This window comes from Asterias rubens, chromosome 8 (assembly GCF_902459465.1).
Source record: "Asterias rubens chromosome 8, eAstRub1.3, whole genome shotgun sequence".
NCBI lineage: Eukaryota > Metazoa > Echinodermata > Asteroidea > Forcipulatida > Asteriidae > Asterias > Asterias rubens.
In genome coordinates, this window is record NC_047069.1 from 1,027,366 (window position 1) to 1,044,826 (window position 17,461).

The window sequence follows — 17,461 nt, forward strand, 5'->3', positions numbered from 1 at the left end:
AACGTGGTTTTTGAGAGGTCATTTCTCACATAAATATTTGAAATAAGCATACAAACTTGTGCAACAAGGGTGTTTCTTTCTTTCATTATTCTCTTGCAACTTCTCAGATTCAAATGTTGGGGCGTAAAACTTAGCTTTAAACAAAACCACATTACTTTCCCCTTTATACTTTTGTAAGCTGCTGTAGGTTTCTAACCACTTTGAAAATAAGCGAATTCGAACATTGGAGACAAAGTGTAATGTCATAGAGCTGCTCAGCAAATAAAGTAGCAAGCACACAACAATACACTAATCCATTAGGCTCCACCCACGGCGCACGTGTGAGCAAAAACACGTGAGCCTCTCCAATGTCTTTCTGCACAACTCTGCCAAGCATACGCGCACGCATAACGGACCTTAATTTGTCAGACTTTTGGTTCCGTAATGGGTTGTGATTGGTCAATACATAATGGGGCGTGGCTTACTGGACAGTCTATTGTGCTTACCATAAAAAAATAACTAAAAATACCATGTCACATGTACAATTTGTGACTGGTATCCTGCTTGTTTTTGCTTAGCAGAATAGTTTTAAGCAAAAGTTCTCTGCCAAAGCAGCTCTATGAATTTGGGCCCTGTTATGATTTCGCTACACAACAATACAATGTAGATGAGACACCAAAGTTACAGGGTATGATTACTAGGTAAATTTATCAGGCCTGGAATGTCTTCTTGGAAAGGGCAGGGCCATTTTCACTTTGCAAAGGGCATTAGGAAATCTTAAAACCAATGGGAAACTTTTGAAGGGGCACCAAGGCCAAGACCAGGGGCGACCAGGGGCAACGAAGGCCTCCATGGCCTGCATGTAATTCCAGGCCTGATTTATTTGTTGAGGGCAGTTGACAAATGTCTACACTTGCCTTTTTTTGACTTGCGTGCATCGTTCCCCTTTGGAGATTCGAAGATCTTTTTACTGTTTTCCGTCATGCTAGCTAGGGCGGCCTCTGACCGTGAGATGTGCAGTGTCTGGGGTCTGGGAGAGTTATTGTTACTCTGGCTGTTGTTTACAGGACGCTCTGTGGTGCCACTCAGTGATGACAAATTACTGACTCTAAAGAATAGAAGGGGAAAATACATGAAACCATACACTATTATTAATGAACTGAAATAAATGTATGAAAATTTCATCAAATAACAACGAGGGAAATTTCAGATAAGTTAGATTGTTTAAAGGATTCGGATACTTTTTCAAAATGTCCACAGATTAACATTAAACTTACAGGGTTTGAAGATAATGATAGTGGAAAGCTTCCCTTCAAATATTATTAACTGAGGTTCTGTAGTTTTTGAGAAATGAGTAAAACAAGTCACAAAATAATTTTCATTTCAGGAAGACAGAAATTATTTTAGCATGTAAAATCCCATTAACCTGTTATGATATTATACCACAATCATAGCGTAACTGGTTAATACGTTTTTACATGCTAAAACTGAGACAAAAATAATTTGTTTTATTCATTTCTCAAAAACTACAGCACCTCAGTAAGTAAAATTTCAAGGGAAGCTTTCTACTATCAGGATCACTCTACATGCATTGTTTTTACATTCTGTTTTTTACTCTTATACCGTTGGGAATAAAGCACTGTATACTCAGTACTTTCCCGAGCTCTGTGAACAAAAATCACAGGCTCATGACATTTAGAAATTGTCCAGGGGTGTTATATTAAAGGAACACGCTGCCTTGGATTGAAACAAGGTGATCTTTGAAAAGCGTTTGTAACCGTTTGTTATAAAATGCATGGTTGGAAAGATGTTTTAAAGTAGAATACAATGATCCACACAAATTTGCCTTGAAATTGCGTGGTTTTCCTTTTACTTTGCGAACTAACACGGTAGGCCATTTATGGGAGTAAAACATTTGACTTCAATAAATGGCCGACTGTGTTAGTCGACGAGGTACAAGGAAAACCACGCAATTTCACGGCATACTTGTGTGGATCATTGTATTCTACTTTTAAAACATCTTTCCAACCATATGCATTTTATAACAAACGGTTACAAACGATTTTCAAAGACCAACTCGTCCGATCCAAGGCAACGTGTTCCTTTAAGACACTTACTGGTCGTTGAGATGAACGCTATTCCTTGGTGAGGGATTCCTGCCTTTAGCCGATGTGCCAGAGGAGCTAAGACTCTGTGAGGAGCCGTAGCTTGTGATGTTGTTGGTACTCCTTGATTTCTTCATACTCTCGATGGAAAGCGACATAGTGCTAGAGGAGTGCTGGGACTGGTTCGTCAGGGGGTTACCTGTAATGGAAAGTGGTCGTGGGTAGGAGGAAAACAATTATTTCCCATGTGAGGTACAGAGAGGTAAGTGATGAATAATAAAGACAAGCAAAAAAAAACAAATAAGAACAGCCTTTAAAGACACTGGACAATATTGGTAATTGTCAAAGATCAGTCTTCTCACTTGCTGTATCACAACATATGCATAAAATAACAAACCTGTGAAAGTTTGAGCTCGATCGGTCATCGAAGTTGCGAGATAATAATGAAAGAAAAAACACACCAAAGTTGTGTGCTTTCAGATGCTTGATTTCGAGACCTCAAATTCTAAATCTGAGGTCTCAAAATCAAATTCGTGGAAAATTACTTCTTTCTCGAAACTACTCCACTTCAGAGGGAGCCGTTTCTCACAATGTTTTATACTATCAACAGCTCCCCATTACTCGTTACCAATTAAGGTTTTATGCTGATAATTATTTTGAGTAATTACCAATAGTGTCCACTGCCTTTAAAGGATTTGGGTACTTTTTCAAAATTTACACAGATTTACATTAAACTTACACGTGTAACGTGTCTGCAAGGGGTCAACCGACCCTTCCTGTGAAACATGCTTATTACATTCATGCATGCATACAGATCCTATGGTTGGCAAACCCCATAGAGATGTGCACTCAGCAGACGCACAATCGCGTCCGAGACACGCAGCCATTCGCTGCATATGAAACAGCGCTATGTTCCCTCATTTCGCCAACCAAAATGTTGGTGCGCACAAGCTACGCGTTTGTGCAATTTACATATTGAATGGGAAGGGTCTTATCACTTTAATCAATTACCTCTTTCTCAAAATCTATGTTACTTCAGGGGAGAGCCGTTTCATGCACATGTTGGAATTGTATAGCAAGTGAGAATACTGGTCTTTAAAAATGAGCAAACGTGTCCAGGGCCTTTTAATAGTGAGAGTGTCACAGTTTGTGCGTGTGACGTGTCTGCAAGGGGTCATTTCACTTAGTACTCACTTGTGACTGTTGCATTGTATGTAGGTGGAGGTGGCATATCCTCATCACATTCATCCAGACCCATAGATGCATTGGCTTCTACATGGGCAATGCTACCCACCACCATAGCTGTGCCGATAGAACCTGTATGGGTACAACACATCGAGAAACGTTAAGCAATAATACGACTTAGTATGCATAGTCTAGAATACCCAAGCCTACATCCGTATGGACTGTAAAAGGGTAACCCTGTTTCAGCCCTAGGAGTAGGTGGCAATGGCCTCTGAAAAAAAAAAATTGCAGCCCACACCTTGAAGTGGCCTTCAGGCCTTGTGTGTCTGGCGACTTTCATACAAAAAATAAAATAAAAAAATGGGCCAAGATCCATAGAGCTGCTTAAGCAGAGAATTATGCTTAGCACCTTTCTGCTTAGCAAAAAAAAAGAAGCAAGATACCAGTCACAGATTGTACATGTGGCATGGTACTTTGGCTGCTATACTTCTGGTAATCATAATTTGGTTGTGCTTAGCAACTATTTGTGCTTCAGAAACTCTATGAAATTGGGCCCTGCTTGTACTAAATTAGCATTAACCCTAAATGAATTAATGCTAAATACGTTACCCCCATAATGCAGTCACCTACTAACTGCAACAAGATTACACAAATTTAAAAAGATAAAGTAGAGTCTGAAATATTTAATTTCGAAAGCAATCCACTGATTGCAAATAATGTATGCCGCATAGTGTGGTCTTCTGGGCTCAACTTCTGCCAAGCTGTTAAGCAGAAAATACTGCCAGCAGAAACAGCTTACGGACCAAAATTCCGTCGTTTTGAATGATACCACGCTCGTGTTTTGCTTAGCAAAGAAAATTGCTAAGCAGTATTTTCCTGCTTAACAGCTTTGTGAAATTGGGCCACTTTACGACAGCCCAGGGGTCGATTCCACAAAGCAATAAAATCCATCGTTTTTAATGTTACCACGCTTGTGTTTTACTTAGCAAAGACACTTGCTTAGCAGTATTTTCCTGCTTAACAGCTTTGAGAAATTGGGCCACATTATGAAAGCCCAGGGGTCGATTTCACAAAGCAATAAAATCCATCGCAAGACAAATTGTCAGTATTGCTGTACCATAGTGATTTGTATTGTGACATCACACTTCACGTAGCAACTACGATTGATTTGCAGTTACGATCAATCTTAGATCTTTGTGAAATCCGCCCCTGGTAACCCGGTGTATATAATGAGGTGTCAAATGTACTTTGCATGACAACAGTTATCTTGAGTTGAAGGACAAACGTCAAATGAATATTTGCTAAGATACTGTAAAGTTGCATGGTAAACATTTGGGTCCTAATGGTGCACACATTGACGAGTGTATAAACTTTATATTGGAACTTAATACTTATGCACGACGTCATAATTCTGACCCAAAATGAGGCTATGGGCGCACGTTCCCCATCACTTGAAGTGGCTGCAAGGCGCAGCCACTTCCGCCCATTGCCTCGTTTTGAGTTAGCATTGTGATGTACATCATGCATAAATATTAAGAGAGGCGTATAGTATGCCTGTTGACTGGTTTTGTCTTAACTTTAAAAAGTTGGATTCTTCAAAATTAGTATTTCAACAATACAAAAAAGACACAAATGAAAATTGTAAATGGCTACATGTGTAATTATGCTGTGGAACCCTGTGATCAGGTGATACATGTTCATGGATGTCTGGGCCCAATTTCATAGCGCTGCTTAGCGGCCGATTTTGTGCTTACTGTGCAACTTTTATTTCATAGCGCTGCTAACCGTAAGCACTTGAAAAAGCATGCTAACCTTCCGGTGCTTACTGCACGAAAATAAATGACGTCACAATGCAAATCCACAGTAAACACGCAATATGGCCGCCAAATTTGTCTGCTAACCTGTGGAATACGCCAAGGCCTAAGCAAATTTTTCTGCTACAGTAAGCACGCAAATTTGCTTACCATTAAGCAGCGCTATGAAATTGGGCCCTGATGGTGTGTTTGACCATGTTGACCTTCCATGGAATAGCACTCCTCACTTCCAATTTCAAGGATCTGCTTACCGATAGCAAATCACCAGCACTTGCGGAAGCAGGGAATTCTATGCCTTTGCCTGGCGTATTTCACAAGATAGCAGGGAATTTTGGCTCGTGCGCATTATGTACATGTTTTACATTACTATACGCATAGTGAGCGGAGAATAGTGATGGCAAGTGCAGAATTCAGCAAAAAGCAAGGCCATGACATCCGGCAAAGACTTCATTTGTGTCAAATTTCACGTACGCGCGTGTACATGTACATGTCCAAGCTCTAGTCAATGTATATCATGTTTGTTAGCGTTAACTTGTACTACTGCGGTTTCGCCTGTTAGTGCATAAATGATCCCGTGAGTGATGGAAAGTCTGTCTGACATCTTGGTAGTTTGAGCAAAAGTGACATCATTAGTGTAGAGTGTTATTGATGGGACACATGGGAGAGGAAAAAGTGACAATTGTCACAGCTTGACATACAAATTATTATTCATCCCCAATGCAAACAAACAAAATTAAACCGATGCAGTACCCGTTGCTAAGAAATCAAACTGCCTCTAGCCATTATAGAAAAGCTCAGTGGTATAGTAGTGATAAGACATCTGCTGAAGCAATCCCACACGAGAGATTTACTCCCATAAATGGCCGACCATGTTAGTCGACGAGGTAAAAGGAAAACCACGCAATTTCAAGGCATATTTGTGTGGATCATTGTATTCTACTTTTAAAACCTCTTTCTAACCATATGCATTTGATAACAAACGGTGACAGACGCTTTGTATAGACCAACTCGTCCGATCCAAGGCAAAGTGTCCCTTTGAATGTGGGTTGTGGGTTCAAATCCCGGTCATGACAATTGAACCCTTGAGCAAGAAAAAGTTGTGATGGTACTGCTTTCTACTCTACTAGCCAGGCTCCTGGTGGAAGATGCACAGGCTTACTACAGACTGTGAAGGAAGTAACACTATTTCAGCCCCAGGAGTAGGTGGCAACATCGTCCCGATGACAGTTGATTTTGGTCAACAACCCAAATCAGTTACGAGCAGCCCTCGTCTCCTGCCTTTGTGATGATAGGCGAGATCTCATAGGAAAAAACCCAACCCCAAAACGTTTACGTGCAAAGTATTTGAAAAGACCATGTCACCAAATACACGTTCATCGTGTACACCAGGTTTTTGTGTGCAAATTATACACCACAGAAGTATGAGAAAAAAATGTGATATACAGGTTAATGTACCAATGACTACTTGGACCAGTAATGTCCGATGTTGATAAGCCAGTAGTGTGTATCTAGAGAGGGTGTTTGAAGAAAACTGACAACAGAGAGCAGGCTTAAAGGAACACGTTGCCGTGGATCGGACGAGTTGGTCTATAAAAAGTGTTTGTAACCGTTTGTTATCAAATGCATATATGGTTGGAAAGATGTTTTAAAAGTAGAATACAATGATCCACACAAGGTTGCCTTGAAATTGCGTGGTTTTCCTTTTACTTTGAGAACAAACCTGGTCAGCCATTTATGGAAGTCAAAAATTTGACTCCCATAAATGGCAGACCGTGTTAGTCGACGAAGTAAAAGGAAAACCGTGCAGTTTCGAGGCATGTTAGTGTGGATCATTGTATGCAACTTTTACAACATCTTTCTACTCATATGCATTTTGTAACAAACAGTTAAAAACGCTTTTCAAAGACCAACTCGACCGATCCAAGGCAACATGTTCCTTTAAGATCTGGAACATGTAGCTGTGCTTGCGTGCCCCTCAAAAGCTTGCAATATTATTAACCTGTTTAGGGGTCGATTTCACAAAGATAGTCCTAAACTATGACTAGTCCTAGGACTCTTTAGGAGTTATTTTCAAAATGTCTATAGATTTACATTAAACTTACAGGGTTTGAAGATATGATAGTTGAAAGCTTCCCTTCAAATATTACTTACTGAGGTGCTGTAGTTTTTGAGAAATGAGTAAAACAATGTCATGAAAATACGTTTGTAAATGCTTAAAATAATTTTTGCTCATGAGGCGAAAATTATTTTCATGACATTGTTTTTCTCATTTCCCAAAAGCTACAGCTCGTAATATTTTAAGAGAAGCTTTCTACTATCATTGTCTTCGAACTGTTTATTGTAAATCTGTGGACATTGTGTTTTTTGTCCTACAAAAGTTACATACACCCTTTAAGGCTAGTCCTAAGTTAGGACGAGCTACTCGTCCTAACTCGAAATCGCCCCAATGCAAGCGTTGTTGCCTCGAGGCGCCAATTTGACTGGGGGAAAAATTACTTGTGACTTGACTTTACGAAACATGACTTGAGACATGATTTGACTTGCACATAAGCGACTTGAGAGATGAAATTTGACTTGAATAAATTTGATTTAAGACAATGCAATTATTGTTTAAAATAAATGTGTCCAAATCGAGACCAAAAAGTTTTTTTATCCATTCAGTATTTTACTGAGCATCTTAGTAACTTTATATCCACCCCTTTCAATATAGATTTATATAACAATATGCTTTGGAATTCTTCTTCGTTCATTTCATGCATTTCATTTTCAAGCATGCTTCTGGTTAGCCGAGGAACAAAAATACAGACTGGTAGCCTTTAAATAAGGCTTGTGTTAATAAAGCCAAGGTCCATTCGCATTCATTGTCACTACACACTAGATCCAGGTCATTTATTATCATAGCAAACAATTCATTTGGGCCAAGATGCATGTAAATCAGTATGAAGGTCAGACAAACCTAGTTGTTGGGAAAATTTAGAACAGGAATGCATTGTTTACGCTCAACTAAAGGGATGAGTACGTTACGGTAATTCCAATCATCCACAGTAGCAATCCATGGTTACTCTTTCCATGGTTAGTCTTTTGTCAAGGCTTTCGTGGCTTGGACAGCTTAATAAAACCGCTATAATCTTATAAACAACTGGAAGGGGAGACCACACACCGTGTGGCGCAGCACGTGGCCTATGACAACTCATTTGTGTTTTGTTTTGTTTTCATGTTTATAAATCTCGACTTTTGCTACCAAGTCAATAGCAAAAGTCCACACAATCAGAAGCGATGGGGGTCAGCGTGTCATCATACAATAATTTATCCACCTTCTTCGGATTAATTTACAAAACGTTTTTGGGAAAGTCTGCATTTTGATTAGTTTATCATTCAACACTTTGCGTACAACTTATGAATAATACTTGTTTCATTCTCTATGAACAACTCGTTAAACAAAAATATGCAAACAGGTTGTAAAATCAATATAGTCATTCGAGGAGTTGAAATTAGCACAAATTAACCCACTACCAATAGACTTGTGGATTTCTTGTGTTTTAATTTCAACCCCTGCATTCAATGCAATAAATAAACACCCTGGCATCCTCTTCCTCCAAACTGAAATGGAAATGGTCTGGGCCCAATTTCTTAGCGCTGCTTAGCGGCCGATTTTGTGATTACTGTGCGAATTCCATTTAATACAATTAGCGCTGCTAACCGTAAGCACACAAAAGGGCTTACTTCATCAAAAAAGATGACGTCACAATACAAATCCATGGTAAACGCGCAACATGGCCGCCCAAGTCTTTGCTAACCTGTGAAATACGCTTGCACCTTAGCAAATTTTTCTAATACAGTAAGCACAAAAATGTGCTTACTGTTAAGCAGCACTATGAAATTGGGCCCTATCATGACTCAATATGATAAACATGACCACAGACAAGAGTTATAAAAACCAAATCTAAAAAATAACATATAAAAAGAAGACGGGGGGGGGGGGGGGGGGGGGAAGGGGAGGAAATGACCAAAAAGGGTGAGAAGATGTTAGAACGTAATGCCAGCAATGGGTGGTAGCAGGAGATGGTGCAAAACAAACAAATGAAATGCCATACCTCCTAACGCCAGGGCACTCCTCACTGATTCTGTGGCGGTCAATAAGTGTACAATGTACATAAGAAGCAGGTTGTGATGACAGTATTAGGCCGTGTCCAAAACGGCGACTTCGGCAACGGCTACAGCTAGATTGCACACGTCTGCCTATCTTCAACACTGGTAGATGTACTGATCTAGCTGTAGCCGTAGCTGTAGCCGAAGTAGCCAGTTCGGACACAGCTTAACACTACATGGGCTTGTGATGGATCTGCATGGACACTATAAGGGTATTCAGCCCAACGAAGGCGATCGCCTCAATGCCCACTGGTCACTGCCTTGGCATGGTTCTACGGAAGTGTCGTGGCTGAGCGGTTAAGAGCACCGAATTCAAACTCTGGTGTTTTTGATCAGCAGAGTGTGGGTTCGAATCCCCAGCCGTGACACGTGTGTCCTTAAGCAAGACACTTAACCATTGCTTCGTCCTTCAGATGGGACAGCCGTTGGTCCCATGTGTTGGAACCCAGTGCACTTATCGAAAAGAGAAGGGGTTTGCCCCGGTGTTCAAGGCTGTGGCTGCTGTATGCGCCGTAGCACCTTGTAAACCCAAAGCAGGAGCTAAATAATTGGGTCTCAGAATTCATCACTGCAATAACCTATCTTTCTGAAAGTTTGTATATACTCAGCGCCTTGAGTACCTTGTTTGGTAGATACATGCGCTATATAAGACCTCGATATATTATTATATTATATATTATTACTTGAAATGCTATTATATTATATATTATTACTATTCCCTTATATACAGGAGGTGCCCTTTACCAAGGAGAAAATGCCTTGGTGCCCTTGCCCTCTCAAAAACGAATCATACACGACTGACTGCATGATTATTCCTGCAGAGTGCCTTGGTGGGCAGGGGGGAGGGGGGCTCAAATCGGATTGCAGGCCTGATGCCAGTAATTTTAGTGTCGGGCCAATTTGACAAGTTCGGTGGTCTTGGTTTTTTTTGTTTTTTGAATAAAAAAGATAAACAGTAGCCCGAGTGTTGGGCTATACGATCCCAGGCTTGGTTTTCCCAAAGTAGTGAAAGGTCTAACATGTACTTTTTTCTAATAGAAAATACTATGTCCACAGATTTACATTAAACTTACACAGTTTGAAGATAATGATAATAGAAAGCTTCCCAGCAAATATTACTTACTGAGGTGCTGTAATTTTTGAGAAATGAGTAAAACAATGTCATGAAAATAATTTTTGTCTCAGTTTTAGCATGTAAAAACATATTAACCAGTTATGGTATAATAGATGAAACATAGAATTCGAACTGCCTCTAGCTACCGGGCAACCTCAGTAGTCTAGTTGGTAAGACACTGCTCTAGAATTGCAAGGGCCGAGTAACATGCCTGTGATATTTTTTCACAGGACTCGGGAAGTACTGAGTATACAGTGCTAACACACATCGGTGTATATGGGTAAAAAACCAAAATTAATATTCAGGTATGGTTTGTTATAAAATAATATCATAACTGGTTAATACGTTTTTACATGCTAAAATAGTTTTCGTCTCACTGAGACGAAAATTATTTTGTGACTTGTTTTACTCATTTCTCAAAAACTACAGCACCTCAGTAAGTAATATTTAAAGGGAAGCTTTATACTATCATTATCATCAAACCTTGTAAGTTTAATGTAAAATCTGTGGACATGTTGAAAAAGCACCCGAATATGTTTAAGCATGGTGGATCTGGGTGGATGGACGTTGGTCATGGTGCAGTGTTTAGTGTAAACAAGGTCCCACAATAAGGCCAAGTATAAAAAAAACCATGTTTCGCGTTCCCGCCCGCTTCCTTTTTACAGGCCGCCTCCTTTTTTATTTTATTTTTGTATGCACATTTTTTATTTTTTTCTAAATAGGGTTATTTTAAATGATCTCAGCAAAAACAATCTGAATGTCTTGTCTGAATGCCTCGACTAAATTGTTTCATTTATGTTTTGTGTATTTCAGCAGTAGAAAAAACAATGGATATTTGAAATTTTAACAAAGAATGGCGGCCATCTTGAAATAAAAAATAAAAAATAAAAAGCCCCTCTTCCTCCTTTTTTTGAAAAACCCGGACGTGAAACATGTTTTTTCTTTTACTTGGCCTAACATATGAAGTGTGGGGGAGTGCTCAGGGTCATTTGCGTGATGTGCCGGAAAACACTCATGTGCAAAAACATCTGGAGGCCAAAAAATGTGCCACCTTCAAGGCTCTGACCCAGAGTCCCAGACCAATCTCCACAAGGAGCATTAAATTGTGCTGCTCCAAGTGGAATGAAGTCTAGTCACAAGACCTTGAGTATCAACATGAACAAATAGTGTCTGATGTTCAATCAATAACCAATTCCGTTCTGTTGTTTTTATCGTCGGGGGGGAAACATTAAGATCACATTGGAGAATTCTTTAGGCAGTAGTTGATTATTAAAGGAACACGTTGCCTTGGATCGGACGAGTTAGTCTATAAAAAGCATTTGAAACAAACCGTTTGTTATGAAATGCATATGGTTAGAAAGATGTTTTAAAAGTAGAATATTTTGACTCCCATAAATGGCCGACCGTGTTAGTCGACGAGGTAAAAAAGAAAACCAACCAATTTTGAGGCATATTTGTGTAGATCATTGTATTCTACTTTTACAACATCTTTCTACCCATGTGCATTTTATAACGAACGGTTACAGAACGCTTTTCAAAGACCAACTTGACCGATCCAAGGCAACGTTCCTTTAAAAAGAGGAAACTAATGGTGAATAGTATTTAAAGTACTTCATTATGTAGATGTGTGGTTTAGCCTTCTTAATATTAGAAAGAAAATTTGAGAAATTTTTACAGAAAACATGACTTTGCATTATTGCCGATTGATACCTACAGACAAGCAATGACTAAAACTAATAAGCAAAAACAAACAAACAAACAAACTAACACACAGCAGACTGACAAAGACACGTCAAAAACAAAACCAAGACGGAAGATAACAATTCAAGTTGTACTTGCATAGATGATAACCATATGATGCTACATAAATCATACAGCCTAAAAAACTCCACCTAAAGTCACCAACATTCTTGCAATGTCATCATTTTTGTGATCACCTTAATATTAGCTACGCACCAGTGTTTGTGCAGCAACTCAAAAGAACACTAATCCAACATAACCCTTTATCTTTTTCCAAATAGACCAGTCCATTAAAGACACTGGACACTATTGGTAATTGTCAAAGACCAGTCTTCTCACTTGGTGTATCTCAACATATGCATAAAATAACAAACCTGTGAAAATTTGAGCTCGATTGGTCATCTGAGTTGCGAGATAACTATGAAAGAAAAAAAACACCCTTATCACACGAAGTTGGGTGCTTTCAGATGCTTGATTTTGAGACCTCAAATTCTAAACTTGAGGTCTCAAAATCAAATTCATGGAAAATTACTTCTTTCTCGAAAACTACATCATTTCAGAGGGAGCCGTTACTCACAATGTTTTATACTATCAACCTCTCCCCATTACTCGTTACCAAGTAAGTTTTTATGCTAATAATTGTTTTGAGTAATTACCAATAGTGTCCACTGCCTTTAAGCTCCGCCCCATTGACCAATCACAACCCATTGCACAACCAATAGTCAGACACTATAAGGTCCGACATGCGTGCGCGTATGCTTGGCGTGCACGGCAGGAATGTGCAGAATGGCATTGGAGAGGCTCACGTGTGCTTGCTCACACGTGCACCGTGGGCGGAGTCTAATGAATCGGTGTATTAGCAGTACATGACCGTGTATTTGTGTGTACTTTCAGACAAATTTGTACTTTTAAAATGCAACAGGCCTGGAATTTTATCTTTGAGAGGGCGAGGCCATTTTCATATTGCTGACGGCAGTAGACGTATGGTCCTTTTTTGCGGCTCTGATCATGCAGGTACATGCTCTATATATTGGTCTAAGCACGCGCACTACCGGCGAGAACCTTGAAGGACCGTCCACAAGTCTCCTGTTAGATGATCACCAAAATGATGGCAAGCAGTCGATGTCGAACGATTTGGGATTTTTTTTTTTTTTTTTTTAACATAACAAATTTCATCAACAACGATGACATTAATTGACAGAGAAACTCACTTGTGGATGAAGCGTCCGATATTGTGACGCCTAACGTTGACACTAAATAATGGATGCCAGGGTTATTGACAATCTGACAATCACATAGCGTTTCTACCATCGCCCAGCGATGTAGTCGCTCCTTGAGCTCCGTTGTGACTTCCGATAAGGCAGATCTGCAAGGGCAAAAGTAGAAATCAAGTTATAGTAAAAATAAATTGATTTGATTTGATTGATTTGTCATGACAAATAGTGAGCGCTTTGAAACATGAAAAAGCAATATTACAATATTATAATACTAATATTGAGTTTTGGTGTTAAAAAAAACAACATGAGAAAACAGCATAAGCTGATTGCAACCTGCTTACCAGCCAAAAGGACCTGTGGCATAAATGCAACAAAAAGTTAATAGCCTGAAGTTTCGAACCTAGCAGAGTCTTTCTCAATGGCTCTGCTAGTGCTAGGGTCGAAATGTCAGGCCATTAAATGGTGGTCGATATTATTACTGGAACCCATGCAATCAACCTCTAGTCGACAAATACATAGACCGATACGTTAGACTCCGCCAACAACGCGTGTGTGAGCAAGAACACGTGAACCTCTCTAATGCCATTCTGCAGAACTCTGCCGCGCGCGCCAAGCATACGTGCGCCAAGCATACGCGCACGCATGTCAGACTTTTTTTTTGTCGGACTGTCCGTGGCCCAATGGGTTGTAATTGGTCAATACGCAATGGGGCGGAGCTTAATAGATCGGTCCAGAACAGCGGATAAGAACAACGGACTCAAGTTCTGGTGTTTCTGATCAGCAGAGTGTGGGTTCGAGTCCAGGTCATGTCAATTGGGTCATGACAAATTTACATGTACATGTACCTTGCATTGATTATTCTTGTATCGACATCATCCAGTACATTGCCATGAGCAAGCCGAAAAGATCCCATAAATGTACCTCTCCTTTTTCTTATCTTTTCCACCTACACAGCAATAAGACGCACAAAGAAAGAGAGCGTGAAAACACAAAGATTAGACCAATTTATGAAGCAAAATATTAATCACTTTCTTTACAAATGGAGGCAAGTATTCAAAAAGTGGGAGATTTAACTAATACCTTGGCGGGAGGTAAGAAATCGGCCGGGATTATTACCTTCGCTTTAGTGGATCGAGGGGACTTCTCTTTATAAACTTTACTACCGCGGAGGTCTAAATTAGTCTCAACGTTTGATTAGCTTGCTCTAGTCTTTGCAATTTAGTGGATGTTACCAGGGGTAATAATTGATTTGGGACACCCTTCGGGAGTGAAAAAGCACTATATAGAAAATTATTATTGTTACTATTATTAATTTTTGTATTCAAATTGCACTCACCACATCTTTGGCTTCTCGGAGCTGTTTATCAGCAGCAGACCTCTTGAAGGCGTAGTATTTCTTTTCTATTTCATATGTGAGCTGTAACCATTGCTGTAAGACGACTGGTGGGCGCCAGATACTTCCTGAGTCTAACTGCCTCTCTGCTTCTTGTAGGGCATTTCGTAACTAAGTGAGAAAAGGTCAAGATGTTTGCAGTTTACATATTCAAATAGGATTGTATAGGAACAGACTGATGTCATAAGAGATGTTAAATTTGCATCAGGGATAAAGAATATTAATTTTGTTTTTTACCCATACACCGATGTGTGTTAGCACTGTATACTCGGTACTTTCCCGAGTCCTGTGAAAAAATATCACAGGCATGTTACTCAGGTGGGATTCGAACCCACGACCCTAGCGATTCTAGAGCAGTGGGTTACCAACTAGACTACCGGGGTTGCCCGGTAGCTAGAGGCAGTTCGAACCCTATGTTTTGGCAGCGGGTACCGCAACGATATAAGAGAAGTCAAGAAAAGGTCAAGATGTTTGCAGTTTACATATTCAAATAGGATTGTACAGGCCCGTATGCTTTGTTTTTGAAAGGGCAAAGGCACCAAGGCATTTTCTCCTTGTTAAAGGGCACCCACTGAGGAAATTTGAAGCATTTCAAGGGCACCAATGCAATGATCAGGGGGCATAGAGGCAATCGCCTCTGTTGCCTCCGTGAAGCATCAGGCCTGGGAACAGAAGTCAGAACAAATCAACCAGAGTCTTTCATTAAGGAGAGGTTTCTCCCAATGCACAATCTAGCATATTTTTCACCCACCACAGAAGTGTGGGACGAGTCTATGAATGATAACTACCCTAATAGCCACTACTTTTGCATATTTCATAGCCGGCAGGCTAATTCACTAGACAAGAGGGCGCCATGTCGCCAGGCCCTTCTTTGTACATGGTACACGTGAGGTTTTTTTTTCACGCTCTTGCTTAGCGACTGTGAAGACTTTTTTTTATAGTCCCCACTATAGCATCTACTGCTAAAGACAAGCTCTCACAGCAATGGTGGTAAAACCTCGACTAAGGCGATCTTCAATCTTCGCTGACAAGGACAAAGTCTGACTGGAAGAACAGATGAAGAAAATTGATGAGGCGGCTCGCATCTTCTGATGCTGTCAGAGTATATTGTCTGCGCCTGTGAAGAGGGTGCATCCACCCCAGCGGACATGCTGGCTATAGCCTTTCGCTGCCTAAAAGAGGGCTTCAGGATGTACCTGGAACAGTTAACTCGGATCTCGCTCAAGACTACCGGATCCCAAAGGACAAACATCCTCGAGACGTTGTACATCCCCTACGACGGAGCAAAGAAGAAATTGGAAAACATTTCTCTCTAGGGGATTGACCTCTTTGGGGGACAATTTCAAGAGATCCTTAAGTTCTTGGAAGAGTTTGAGACAAATTTGGATCCTGCATGAATGGATCCCGCAAGGGTGAAGATCAAAACAAATATTTTCAGTCCCCACAAAAGGACTGTGAAGACTTTTTTACAGTCCCCACTATACCATCTACTGCTAAAGAAAAGCTCTCCAACGATGGTGGTAACGCCTCAACTAAGGTGATCTTCGCTGACAAGGGCAAAGCCCGACTGGAAGAACAGATGAAGAAGATTGATGAGGCGGCTCATTTTGGCGCCAAAGCCAAAGCCGTCGAGAGTATGCCGTCACTGCTGTCAGAGCCGGTGAAAAGGGTGCATCCATCCCAGCGCACATGTTGGCTATAGCCTTTCGCTGCTTAGATGAGGGCCTCAGGATGTCCCTGGAACAATTCACTCGGATGTCGCTCCAGACTACATGATCACGAAGGACAAATGTCCTCGAGACGCTGTATATCCCCTACGACGAAGCTAAGAAGAAATTGGAGGATATTTCTCTCCTTGGAAAAGACCAAGAGATCCTAAAGGCAGAGACCAAACGCCTGAAGACCGCAAACAAAATAAACCTGAGGAAACCACCCACTCCGAAGGCTAAGTTTCGAGGGAAAAAGACCAACAAGGTCGGCTTTCCCGAATAAACAAACGTCCACGAAACATTGTATATCCCCTACAAGACGGGGCTAAGAAGAAATTGGAAGACATTTGCTCTCCTGGGGAATAACCAAGGGATCCTTGAGGAAGTGGCCAAACGTCTGAGGCCAAAGACAAACTGAACCTGTGGAAACCAACGACCAACAAGGTTGACTTTCCCGAAGGACAAACCTGCTTGAGACGTTGTACATCCCCTACGACACAGGGGAAAGAAGAAATTGGAAGACATTTTCTCTCCTGGGGAACAACCCAGAGATCCTTGAGGAAGAAGCCAAACGTCTGAAGACCGAAGACAAACTGAACCTGTGAAGACCAAAGGCGCCAAAGGCGCCAAAGGCTAAGTTTGGGGGGAAGAAGGCCAACCAGGTTGACTTTACGCCACGTCCAGTGTATCGTAAGGCCCTCAAGTCCTCCCTACTAGGACATCTCCTGGCACTGCTCCAGCGGCACCACGCTACTCCAGCCTGCCCATCAGAACTTCCAGATGGGCCCGGCTACTCGGGGGCACATAAGGGGGGGGGGGTTGAGGCGGTGACGCCCTGCTCCCAACTTTGGCCCCGACCTGGGACCCGACCTGGGACCCGTCGGGGGACGGCCTCAGAGATTTCACAGGGTCTTGGAGCGACATCAGGTCCGACACATGGGCGCTTGCAACAGTCGATTATGGTTACCATTTAGAGTTCACAAGCACTCCTCTGTCGGACACCTTAGTTTGCAAAACATTAGTTACAGCGAACAGGGAGAAATGCCTGGCTCTCAT

The 17,461-nt window shown here is 41.0% G+C and overlaps 1 protein-coding gene across 1 annotated transcript in view; it reads right to left on the minus strand.

Moving 5' to 3' along the window:
• LOC117293471 (stromal interaction molecule 1-like) overlaps positions 1-17,461 on the minus strand; it is a 60,176-nt gene that overhangs the window by 1,708 nt on the left and 41,007 nt on the right. Inside the window, exons 9-15 of the mRNA XM_033775819.1 lie at positions 14,640-14,807; positions 14,149-14,249; positions 13,298-13,452; positions 9,178-9,207; positions 3,279-3,401; positions 2,097-2,283; positions 897-1,087 (exon numbers count right to left, since the gene is read on the minus strand). Coding sequence (XP_033631710.1) covers positions 897-1,087; positions 2,097-2,283; positions 3,279-3,401; positions 9,178-9,207; positions 13,298-13,452; positions 14,149-14,249; positions 14,640-14,807 — 955 coding nt within the window. The remainder of the gene's footprint in view (positions 1-896; positions 1,088-2,096; positions 2,284-3,278; positions 3,402-9,177; positions 9,208-13,297; positions 13,453-14,148; positions 14,250-14,639; positions 14,808-17,461) is intronic.